The following is a 12934-nucleotide window of genomic DNA, read 5'->3' as shown; positions in this document are numbered from 1 at the left end:
CCCCAGGGGCGGCCATCTTGTGGGGGCCCACGGGGGCTGCCCACGGCCGGCAGCTGGTCCAGGAGGTCTACCTGGGAGAATTGCGTCTCCTACGTGAACCCCTCGTTTTTTGGAGCCTTCCTGCCCTGCCTTGTAACAACCCCCAGCCCAAAAGCCCCGGAGGCACAAGCTCAGTTCCTCACAAGCAAAACATGGAGCAGGAGCTCTCAAGTGCTCCCAAACAGATGGGAAGGCTCAAACGTCACAGGCACCTAAAGCACTCTACTGAAACGCTCCATCAATACAAAATCAAATGAGAAATTCTGTACCATGAAAATGTTCTCTCGTGTTGAGAAAGTAAATAAATCATCCTCAGGCAATACCCAACAAAGAGCAACACCCAACAGAAATAACACTGAAACTGCTAGGGCTGCATGTGCTGTTCCATAAACATCTAAATCTTCTCCTACCATCAGCATAGCTGCTGACACATTCCAAAGTTGAACTGTAAACCTAAATTAACTTTCGTCTCTTTGTTTAAGTTGTGCAGCTTAATGTTTGGGTGCCTAAGAAACCCAAGCACCAGTTCTTTTGCCTCGGTGCTGTAACGAACTAGCTGCACTCTGACATCTGGCAAAACAGACTTTATGAATGTGAGTGATTATTCGGTTACTGAATGCCAGCAGAAGATAAAGAATAATAGAAACTGTTTGCTTTGAAAAGTAATTTGCTGGTGTTATTGCTCCTTACTTATCAGTGGAGATTTATGAACTGCCAGGAAGCCCCTTAGATTACTGTTTGTAATTCACTGGTTTTAGTGGTCTTGGTATTCCAATTTTGTTTAATTTTCAAGCGCTTTGGGAATCGCTTGATAATATTTGCACATACATCAGAGATGATGCATGCGTGGAGCCCTTTTGTGTTGCAAAAGCCTGGAAGGTTCCCACCAGGGAAAGGGGGCACTTGCAGTGTGTGAACCCCAAAGTATTATACATACTGCAACTGGAGCTATGCGGTAGTCAATTAGCTATTCAGCTACCAAAATAAACTCTTGAAATAACTTTGTCTCATTGGACCTTATCCTGATATTTGGCAGGGGTAGAAAGCTGTTTCCTGAGAATATCCCTTTTTCTGTTTACAGTCATAGAAATGGGTCAAACTCACCCCAGTGTTTTTATGCATCGCTATTAATTAACTTTGGAACAAGTACTAAATCTCATTAACCAGGACTGATTCTTCTGTTTGTTGTAGTTGCTAGATGAGCCTTCTGTGCTCTGCCTGGAGCTCAGTTAATTTAGTCTAATGTCATTTAAAATAGTCTAAAATAAATAAAAGAGGAAAGTATTTCTGGAAAACTGAAATTCATTTTTCAAAAGCAAGGATCTCTAAACAATCCTGAGAAATTACCCACGTCAGTGTAACTCTCCATCTCAAACTGAGTTTAAATGTGTTGAATGCCAGACTACAGGTAATAGCATCTTGCAGTATTGCAGGATTTTATTTATGGGGTTTTTATGCAACTCTAAGAATGCTCTACTATAAAAAGGTCCATACAGAGTTACAGAGTGCTTTTCTAAGAGATTGTTATTGTATTCTTATTTCCCTCAAGCTACATAGTACTAATGGCATTGAAAAATGGCCAATTCTTTTACAATTTTCAGTTTACAATGGCATCGTTATTATAGCCCTTCTGTCACCAGCTATTAACATTTATACTATGAATTAAAGAGGAAAATTTAATGGCAGCCCAGCAGGCTGGTTGTCAGTAGTGATACTGGTGGTGGTGGGCAGCTCTAGACAGCCTTCAGATTCACCGTAGACTAACCGCGGGGTTAATCTAGTTCATAATCATAGTAATCATCGTCTGTGTTTACTGCGACGCTAGCGGCCTCATTGAGTTTCATTTTCTTTCTGTCCTCTTTGCCTTTTTCCATGGAAGACATATTATCTTCACAGTGCTGCAGAATCTTTTTGGAAGACATCCAGCTTTCTCCTCGGCTCTCTGCTGGTGCCGCGCACTGCCCTCCCCTGACATCCGTTCCTTTGGCCATCAGCACTCTTCTGGTCCTGAGAAGGTCACAGGTGCAGTTCCAGGGGTTTCCGTCTAAATAGAGATGCCGGAGGCGAGGTAAATACTCCAAGACTTTGCGATCCAAGGCAGATATCTTGTTGTTCCGTAAATTTAAAACCTGAAGCTGTTTCAAGTCTTTCAGTTCTTGTTCTCCAACGTCCTCTATGTCATTCCCCTTTAGATCCAATCTAGCAAGGGTATCTGGAAGTCTGAATAAAAATAAAACAACAGGAATATGTTATGTTCATTATATTGATTCTGCTTGTCCAAGCACATCTTACATATTAAATAAAACTACCACTAACAAAAGTGTAGTCTTTTGGAAATAAAATAAAATAAAATAAAAAAGTAGTGGTCCTGAAATGTTAATATTCTTTTTTGTTTGTTTGTTTGTTTCTTTTTCTATTCTAAAGTTGTTGGAATACTATCTATGGACACTTGAGCTGTTTTCCCAAATTACTGCAGTTCTGAACTGTACATGTGTGTGCAGCTGAGCCTAACAGCAATTTTAGTCCAGCCATACAATAACAAAAGTTTTTAAATATAGTTTATTTACGATCTTTTTTTTTTTTTTTCTCCTGCTCTAGTCAGTGAAAGCTGTTTAACAGAAAAGCCATTTAATTGGTGTGGAATGTTTTTAATAAATTCAATTTGATGTTAACTAAAAATCATTTTACTACTGTAGTATGCAAGGTGATGAGGTTAAGAGCCAAGGTTAGAGACTTTAAGGAAATTTACTCAATATAACTGTAAGGCAAAATATAAATAATAACACCAAGAACTATTTAGAATTGAACAGCAGTGTCCCACAACCAGTGAAGGATGAGGTGGGTTTATCTCAATGTAATGATTTGAGATACCTTTGAAAATTAGAGGGTACACTGTGACCCTCACTGGCAGGTTTTTGTGAAACTGAGTTTGACCTCTTAGGCTGAAAGGCGATTGCCATATTTGTGCAAATCTCACAACTTCATTGGGAATATTTCAAGAGTAAGGCAGTTCTGCATTGTGCTATATTTCCTAGGTGAGATGAGGATTTCACATGTTGAAATTCTCACACATCTGAGTCATTGCACAGACCCTGGTCTTACCAGCGCTTGTGGCTGCAATCAACTTGTGTTGAAACGTAACCACAGTCAGTGATAATAGTTGCTCAATGTGACAAAAGGAGCTAGTCTGGGGTGAAATCCTAGAGCCAATAATATTAAAGTCAATAGGATATCATTTGAGATATTTATCCAAACAGATTACAGGCTAAAACCTGTACAGTGTAAACCTGTAAAGGCTTTGCAGATGTACTGCTTGACTTTAGCTTTTGTTGATCTTGAGGAAATAACTACATCGGAGCATGTGATTAATGATCCTGCTACTGGCAGAGAAGCCGCGTGCATTCAGGAGCTCACCGCAGCAGCCATACCACTGCCACTCCAGGGAATATCATCAGGCTCTTCCGTGCATTCTGACTGCTCCCTGCAAGATTTTCTGGAGTTTGGGCTCTTCTGTATGAGTCATGAAATACTTGGACATGTTATGGATATAAGTTCTGATGGAGACAATTTCATATCATTGTTTCCTTTTCAGAATAAAAGGAAAGAACCTTTCTTTTTTCCAATTCCCACTAAACAACCACTAAGACTCGGTAACTGTGGCAAATTAACTATATTCTTTAACCTGTGACGCAGGTAACTGGTAGTTCTCACATAGCTATCAGAGTAATACTTTTATTTCTGTATGTCCTTGCAACTGGTGATCAACAGGTAGATGCGTGGACACACACAATTAAATTAGGTACATAAATTTTACTTCCTGTCATTTCTTTCCCACTTCATGTTTATAGCCTCCCCTTGAAATCTGTGTGCATTGCTGAGTTGAAAATAAAAGACCCAATATCTCCGTAAAAGCTTCACTGTTTAAAGGCTAATAGAGGACTCCTTCCTGTTAATTCTTGTGACTACAAAGGTTGTAAAATAAGATGGATTAGACAATACTAATGTAACTAGAAAGCATTAAACATTCCTGTCAAGGCAGACTGAAATCAAATATTTATACACCACTAAATCACTTTCTGATTATAAAGCTTCAACCAAATAGATTCAAATGCTAAAGGACCTCGTTCTAAGCAAATTGAAATTTTACTGCATTATTTATTTGGGCCAGTTAAACCTGTCCACAAGCCATAAAAATAAAATTTACTAGTGTGGTTGTGTTAAAAAAGCTGATGTTAATGGAATTACATTACTATTTTTATGCCATCTTATTGCACAGTTTTTTTTGAAATAACAAAATTGCCACTTTATATCAGAGCAGCCTCCATTTGGCTTAACACAGCACCACTGATAATGGCCAGGGCCATCACTCAGATGAATGTGAGAGAACCTGTGAGCAAGGCATTAAGGAATCCAGTGTGCCCAGGGGATGTTTCTTCTGTGCTACTTTGACTGGAATTTTGCTTATAGCCTGAAGCAGGACAGTTATAAGCCTTCCAAATACCTTGTAATGTGTGCATTTAATGAAGTTGGGGATGGTAATATCCACTGAAGAAACATATTCGTTTTGACCGGACTCAGCTCCAGCAATCTTAATACTCTGACAATAATAAACTCAGTGCGGGTTGGTGGAAACATCAGCTTTAAAATTGCCATCTTTCTGTTTTACTGAATGCTCTATTTATTTTGTGTTATGGGAGAAGACAAATGTGAGCAGCAGTGTAACTAATCTGTAATCACTGTTATACTCTCCCAGCAGATTCCTCCTATTCTTGTGTTGATTAAACAAAGTAGTCTTACTGGCAGCGAGAGATGAGAAAGGAGGAGGATCACTGGGGGCTACAGATGTAATGAAAGCAGCTGCAGTACTATGCTGACTGCTAGCAGGAGTGCTTAATAGTGCCAGTTATGGCAGTGGGTTTATGGTATGGATGGACTTCTACTAGGACCAGGTCTGAATGCAAATATTTTCTCAGTTTGGCTCTCATTCTCGCAATGTAAGGGGGGAGAGATGACACCTGTGAAGCAGCTATCCTTGGAGTCACTTACCTCAGTGGGATAGAAATCAGGAGATTCTGTTCCAGTGCCAGGTTAGAAAGCTGTGCACACTGCTGCAGAGCTCCTGCCTCAAACGTGCTGACAGCATTGTTGTCAAGGAACAAGTGTTTGAGGTCTTGTAGTCCTTGGAAGTCCTGCGCTGTCACCCTCTGAATCAGGTTATTGCTGCAGTCAAGTTTCTGCAGCCTGCCTGGCAGCCTGGGTGGCATGGCCTGGAGCTGGTTCTTAGACAGCTCCAGCGTTGTTAAGTTAGGAAGAAGCTGGGCACCATCTACTGATGTAAGCTGGTTTTCTGAAAGGAAGAACTCGGTCAGGTTTTCTAGGTGTTTCATGTCTCGGAGTCGTACTGTTTTGAGCCGGTTCTTCTCTAATTTTAGTGAGAGCAAGGACTTAGGTAGGTCAAGAGGCACTTTTGTCAGCAAGTTGCCGCTTAAACTGAGAAACTGTAGGTTTTGGAAAGATGCAAAAAAGCTGGTTGGGAAAGAGTTTAGTTTATTATCAGCCATGCTCAGATACTGCAGCCTAGGCAGCTGGAGTGGTGCAGACACAGATTCCATGTCATTGCCATCCAGAATCAGACTCTGTAAGTTGCAGAGGGAAGAAAACACACTCCAAGGCAGAGTCGCAATCAGGTTGTTCCGGATATCAAGCACCCTTAGTTTCATCAAACCTTCAAAATCCGATGCGTGCAAAGTGGTGATGGAATTATCAGCGAGTTTTAAAATCTCAAGGCCGGATGGGAGGCAGGTGGGTATTTGCTTTAGCTGATTTTTGTAGAGTTCTAGGGACTTCAAAGTGTTCAGGGCTTTGAAAGTGTTGTTTTCTATCGATTCTGTGCCACTGCATGACAGGACCAGCTCTTCAAGGGCCGACATTCTTCTGAAGTCAGTAATCTTAAAGAGATAAAAATAATTCATGTGACAGTACACAGTATTCATGAATCTCCTCACTGATTACTTCTTCTGGGTGCTCTGACCATTGCTGGCTGATATTCATAAAGAATGAGAAACTAAGAGAAATGGAGCAGTAATGGTAGAGGTGTCACTGTAGGCACCTGCAGTTTGACAGAATTTACTTACATTTCTAGAATTGTCTGAAGCCCATCTTGTGTCTAGTTTTGAGCAAAGACTCAGGTCTGAAGAAGGAGTTTTTCTTTTATTTCTGCCTGGCAGATACCTATGTCAAATGTTTAGCTAAATGTCAGCAGTGGCAGAGGTCCTTACAGGGGGCAGATGGTTGCTGTATGTTCACTGTGCTCAGCAGAGTTTGCTGGTGCAGGTCTGGGTTCATCAGACAGACATTTCTCTGTATCACCACTGCAGCACGTATTCCCCAGATGCGTGGATATCATTTCTTCTCCCTGCTATGAATTTTTGGCAGGAAACGAAAATCTGACACCTGTATTTCTTCATTCCTTCCGCTCTCTCTCCTGTTCCTTAAGGTAAACATCTCACATTTGGAGATGACCAAACCAAACATGTAAATTTGTTCTGAAACTAATGTGAATGGTACAAATTGCTTTTACAGCAACTTAGTTTTTGTTACTTAGTAGTAAACAGATGCTTTGTGGTTGTAAATGAAACTTAGACGTTGACTGGGACCATAATATATAGGGGCATAGTGATTTTTTCATTATTTTTGTGCTTTGTTGGAACCTGCTGCTTATCATGCTTTCCATCTTGTGTCTCAAGAAACAAACCTAAATGAATCTGGCAGCCTCTTCTAAGCCAAGAAATGAGGAAACATGGAATGAGGGTAAGTAAAGGAGTTGTCAGAGCACACCAGTTGCTTAAACAGTAATTCTTTGAAATTTTCAGAGATGCTGCCCATTGACCTAGGTGCTCGATTTTAAAAAATGCATTTATATGGGAATCACAGAAAGCTCAGAGCAAAATGAGCAGGTGTTCTGCATGGGAGAGGCAGGAAGGGGTATTCTTCAGTTAGTTTTCCTTCAGGTGTCTGGTAAACATCTCTCTGCAGATCTCAGTACACATCAGTAACAGATGTTAAACTAACACAACAGCCTGCATGCCATTTCCCCCAGAGCTCATTAGGTACCAGCACATTTTACTCTCATTGAGTAGCACTACAAACATGTTCTACAGCATAAACCCATATCCCAATGAGGAATCTACAAGGAAAGCAGTACAAATCCTTTTGCAGATAAGGTACTGTACAGTAGTTTTGTTTTACAATCCTCACTGAATGCATTTAACTATCATAACTGTGTATCTTGAAACAGCTGAAGAAAGTGACTGTTAAAAGGTTCCTTCATTTATCCAATTCCCTCATGTTTGTTTGAGTGGTATCTCTTTACCTTTCCTACAAACTCTCCATTTTAACTTCTGTTAAAATTTGAGCCCACACAGCTGTGAAAGAGGAATTCATTTTGAATTTCATTTTCATTTTCATTCAGATTTTATTTGGCTTTGGTATCCCCAGGTGTGACTAGATTCTAGCTACGTTCAGTTTGCCTTGTAAAGTTGTTTCTGAGCACTGCAAGATTTTAATGCAGTTAGTGGGAAAGTGTAGATACGGAGCCTCTACTGATGCAGGTTTCTCTAGCAGTTACACTTGACTTCAGTGAGGGAATGTACTTCCATTCAAAAAAATTCTCATGACTAAATAACAAAGCTGGCCATTTCCTGATCTCCTATAATTGCAGTTTTGTAATATATATATGCTCATTGATTTGTTATAAAGCAACTGTAGAATTGTGTGTCCAGTTTTGGTCACGGCCGGGAGGCTAACCTTGCAAAGGTTCATCATGAGAAGTCCGATAGGAATGAACTGCATTGCTCGAGAGCAGAAAGGAATATTCACACACAAGTGATGAAACAGTCCTAAGGAAATTGGAACAAATGTAAACCTTTGTAGGTTCAACACATTTTCTTCTATTAGTTCAAAAGCAGTATTTCCTGCTTTTCCTCGATTGATCGCGGTATATCTGTATCTGTAAGAAGCTTAATTTTCATCTTATTAAGTGGCAGCGAGCTATGCGAAGGTCAACGTACAGACATTCATTCTGTGATGGAGGATTTAGCCTTCTTAATGTGGATTACTATAATTTCTATTTTCCACCTATTTGGTAGGCTTTGCCAGGCTTTGTGGCAGTGCAGTTTTGAGACTTAAACATGTATCCATGCTGTTGCAAACCAGACAGTCTTTCTAATTGGAATCAAGACATATTTGAAAGATTATTGGCCGCCTTTTTGCTTCAAAATGATGTTTTATTCTCTAACTAGACTGACAGTAAAATGTCAGTAATAGGGTTTTACATTTTAAAAATATCTCCTGAAAATAGATCTAAGAGACTGTTGTAATAGAAACTTTTTCATCATTTTGTTCTTTTTTATGTTAATTTTTTACTTTTTTTTTTTTTTTTTTTTTGAATTTTTGTGGACTGGAATTTGTTATAAGCAGTTCCTTAAAGTAGTCCCCTATTGTGGGGGTTAGAGAAGCAATTTTCTTTTAGCAGATTAAACAAAACAAAACAACAACAAAATATTAATACAGTTAGAAATAACATAAATGTTAAAGTGAGCATAAAAAGGTTATAGTAGCTCTTCAAATCAAGGATAAGGCAGAAATTATTGAAAAAAAAAAAGATGCTAGAAATAGTCTAATTTTGTTACTACAGGCTCTGTTTGTAACAAATCCCAGGTTGCAAAAATACCAAAAACAAAAATCCCAGCCAATCTTTTCAATGGTAATCAATCCTGTCTAGAAAAAAAAAAAAAAAGAAAAAAAAAAGTAAAGTTGATCTGAGTAAAACAGATCTGCTTTTCTTTTTCCTTTTCTTGAGAACACAGTGGTTTAACATATAAACATATCTTCTTTAAATTTCTTTACCATTTGAATATTAACGAGTGCAAAGGGATGTCCAAAAGTAATTGGTGCTCAGTTAGAAAGAATATTTGTTTATTCTCCTGAGGCTGCTAATTGCCAAACCATATAAAAGCCTGTTAGAGGTCAGCTGTGGAAAGTCTAGGCTTACATTCAATTTCTTTTTGAAAATATTTTCTTTTCTCTAAATTGAGACAATTGAAGTAATTAAAAAGGAAGGAAAAAAAAAGACACACACTATAGAGTTCCTTTAGCACTTCCAGACACATAGTTTACAAGCAGAAATCAAAACCTGTTCCTACAAACACTATTATGTGTGCCAAGGGAATTGTTCAACTGAGTTAATTAAGTATATGCATTTACGATGTCAGGACCTCAAATGCATGATTTGTCTCATGGAGAGAAAACTGAAAAATATAATCACAGACCCCATTTAATCTTAAATAAAGAATCTCCATAATTACAGGCAGCTAGCATAAAAGGGCTTATTTCCTTTCAGTAATAGAAGTAAGGCATACTGATTGCTCAGTTAAATCAACGTATAAAGAGAAAAACTCTCCTTAGATGGTTTTACACCCTGTTGGTTCTGAGCAGTCATAAAACATTTTTTTTTATTCTATTGCTTTGTTCACTTATAACCAATGTTTAAGTGCTTTATCACAAATATCTGCCTTCTTTAGTCAGACCCTAGGACTGCTTTAGTAGTGACTGAAGGTTTTACAGCAGGTTGGGGCAACCAGCCTGAGAAAGGACAAATGGCTCATCTTCATTATTTCAGAAAGAAAATGATCTTCTTTTTGCAAGATATATAATAATTCATTCAGTAAATAATAATTCATTCAGTAAATAATAATTACTGATAATAATTCATTCAGTAAACTATTACTTTAACAAGAGTACACTGATATAGCTAAATCATACCAATGAACTATGACTCTTTTAGCTGCGTGAGCTACAGTAAGAAAACCACAGATACCAGTAACAGCTAAAAGAGAAGTAAACTCTTCCCCAGGGTTAAATAGCAGAATTACTCAGGCTGTTTCTCACTGGGCAGCAGGTGTCCCAGATGTTGCTTTCAGCTGCCTTTTAGCCCATTTTATTCAATCCTGGGAGCAAAATCAAACATGCATTTCGGAGCAGTTCAGGATATGTTCTTTGTAAGAGGACAAGTACACTTAAGAGCAAATGTATCTCTTTCAAACAACATTTCTTGTAATTGTAGTAAATTGATACACAGCAATTATGTACAATATAGGTAGTTACATTTCCCTTGTGTCTATCTATAGAAAAATCTAATTCTATTAAATAAATAGGGTGGGAAACAGAAAAGCACTGCTCTGGAGTCCAGTGCAGATGGAGCATAAACTAGTAATGACTTTAATAATTCAGTGATGCCTTAAGAAACCTAGAATAAACATTTTCAGGAACACAGTTGGCAGCTTCAATTAGAAGCTATTGTTTATATGGGTTTTAAATAGGCCTAGCATTGCTTTTATAAACATCTCACAGTCTGCCTTGGAGTCTAACAATGCATGACCGAGTCCTGATTACTAACTCTGCTGTCATTTCTAGTAGCAGTTGTGCTTGAAATTTGCAATGCAAGCAGGGGAAGAAACCCTCACTTTCATCCTAGCTATGTAAAACCTTTTCCTTCACTATGGAAAAGTATGGCATTGTATCAAGAGCAGCAAAAGCTTTCAGCAAATTAAAAAATAAGTCTTCAACAGAATGGTTATTTGACCCTATAAAAAGAAGTCAACATTTGGCTCCTTGTTGTGAATTACTATTTTTTGAGTTGCATATAAAAAACCTTTGTGACAGTATGAGCCAGTGCTTAGGGACCACAGGATAATGAAAGCACTATGAATACATATTTACATATATTTATAAAGGTAAACCAAAACCATATCTTGCACCATTTTATCGGTTTTTAGAACCTGGAATAAGATTCTCCCTTCTCTTCAAAGTCATCACCACCTGGGAAACGCATCTTTCAGTTACAGTGCACGTATTTATACTGCAAGTATTTATACTGGATTTCTTCCTACCTGGAGTCGTTTAATTTTGCTGTGGCTGATGTAGAGCCTCCTGGTAGTGGAAGGAATCTCTCGGGGGATCTCTGTAGCCCTGTAGCATTGCACTGACTGGGCAGAGTCACAGCTGCATCTTCTTGGGCAAGTGGTACTCAAACCACAGTGAAAAGAAAACAAAAAGACTAAAAGGTAAGATAAATGCATCTTCCAAAATAGGAGCTCCCAAATTGTCTCAGCAGCACATAGTGTGAATTAAGCACCAAAGTCCTTTTATACCATGAAAACTGATAAAAGGATATTATGACTGTGTATTTTATCCCAGTGAAAAAACAGCAAAAACAATACCGTAATTTGCCTGGGTTAAAATGTTGGCAGGCATTACAAAGAGTGAGAAACTTAAACAGTGATAAGCCAACTTTACATTTGCAGGTATGTGAAATTAGTGTTATTTATTACCTGACATCTAATCTGCAAACATCCATATTATCTCCAGTTTCCTAGTTTTGTTAAATGTGCCACCACAGAATTAGTGGAGAAAAGATAAAGGGCTGTTTTATAGCGGGGCTGTAAAACCAGCGTATCTTCTGTGACCCAGCATCAGAAACTGTGAAAAATCACTACAACCAACACAGAAGCTTTTTCACTCTTCTTTGTGCATTGTTCAGACCAAAAAAAACAAACAAACAAATGAAAAAATAACAACCCAGGCAGCTATTCAGCTATTATTTTAAAACTAAAACATTCTGTTGGCTCTCTGGATGTCTGTGGTACAGCTGCTGTATGCATGTTTTAAAGATTGTGCAAAAACCTAAATTACCCATGCTCATTTAATTCACATAAATCAAAGTTTAAGTGTTCTTGCATTTGAAAATTACAGATGTGGAACATTGGAAAACATTTTGTATAAATCGAGTGGTGGATGATCAATAAAATAAGACCATGCACCTCATGGCAGTTGGAGAACACTAAGGTTCCCCTCTGTTTAATCTCTACTTATTAGTGCTTTTCTCATGTATCTATTATCTCTGCCAGCTAGAGATGTAAAGTTTTGAAAGGCTTACATTTTGGCAAGAGATGATTTTAGGAATCTTCAATGTGTTTTTTATTTTTCATTTTTATTTTTTTCTCCTTTGTATTCAGCAGTTTACAGCTCACCAAGCAGTGCACCTAGGAAACCCTTCTATCTTATCACTCTGATCTGCTTTGTTTTGTTATCCGTTTCCTTCCTTCCATCCTCTCTATCATATTTTCAGTGATCCTATTTCCTGATTTCAGAACCAGTCTGGTTATTTTTCTGAACAGACAATGATGTCAAGTTGACGTGACAAAGGGATACCTAAACTGGGGACAGTCCTCAATGGGAATGCTTATTTCTTGCTGCTGGTTTTCCACCAGACAATTGTCATATTCCTTACTGGAGATCCTTCCTTTCTCCTTTTTCCCCTATACTGCAAGGACAGAACTGCAACTCAGTGTCTGCTAAACCAAGCAGCGAGAGCAGAAAACCTATTCCTAAAACAATGTGTTGAACTGGCATTTTTAATGTGTCCAGAAAAATCCTGCCTGACTTCTGCCATAGTGATCAAGTAAGCAAAAATGAGTGGGTGAGCAGGATTAGCAATGGTGTTTTCAAACAAACATTTTAACATATTGTGATGTAGGGTTTGGTAGCTGTTTTTATTGTTCTTCATTTTGTTGTCTTCTAAAAGAATCAGAATACAAAAGTGTAAAATCTTTCAGCATGCTGACAACTCCTTGTGGTATATTTTAGCACGTCCCAGAACTGTCTTTGACCCTACTTTTTCCACTCACTACAATTTAAATGCTGAGCTCAGTAAGACAGTAATGTTCAGGATCTTACGTAGGTATTCATATTCCTCAAAAATGCCATCAAAAAGCAAATACTTTTTGCTCCAAAGGGTCAAAGGAAAGGCAGATCAAACCTTAAGCTTTGCAGTATA

At 38.3% G+C, this 12934-nt stretch overlaps 1 protein-coding gene across 1 annotated transcript; it reads right to left on the bottom strand.

The window, feature by feature from the left end:
• Positions 1-1763: 1763 nt before the first annotated feature.
• On the bottom strand, positions 1764-11455 carry LOC311433247 (nephrocan-like; the record flags this gene model as incomplete). The annotated part of the gene is made up of 4 exons (XM_084512168.1): positions 1764-2259; positions 5086-5987; positions 10989-11124; positions 11430-11455. The coding sequence occupies 4 exons, from the start codon at positions 11453-11455 to the stop codon at positions 1812-1814; spliced, it is 1512 nt and encodes a 503-aa protein (XP_084368294.1). The 3' UTR covers positions 1764-1811.
• Between the last annotated feature and the right edge of the window lie 1479 nt (positions 11456-12934).

The sequence above is a fragment of the Aythya ferina genome (assembly GCF_964211825.1).
Source record: "Aythya ferina genome assembly, chromosome: 3".
In the NCBI taxonomy this organism is placed as follows: domain Eukaryota; kingdom Metazoa; phylum Chordata; class Aves; order Anseriformes; family Anatidae; genus Aythya; species Aythya ferina.
This window is presented reverse-complemented; position numbering and strand designations above follow the sequence as displayed.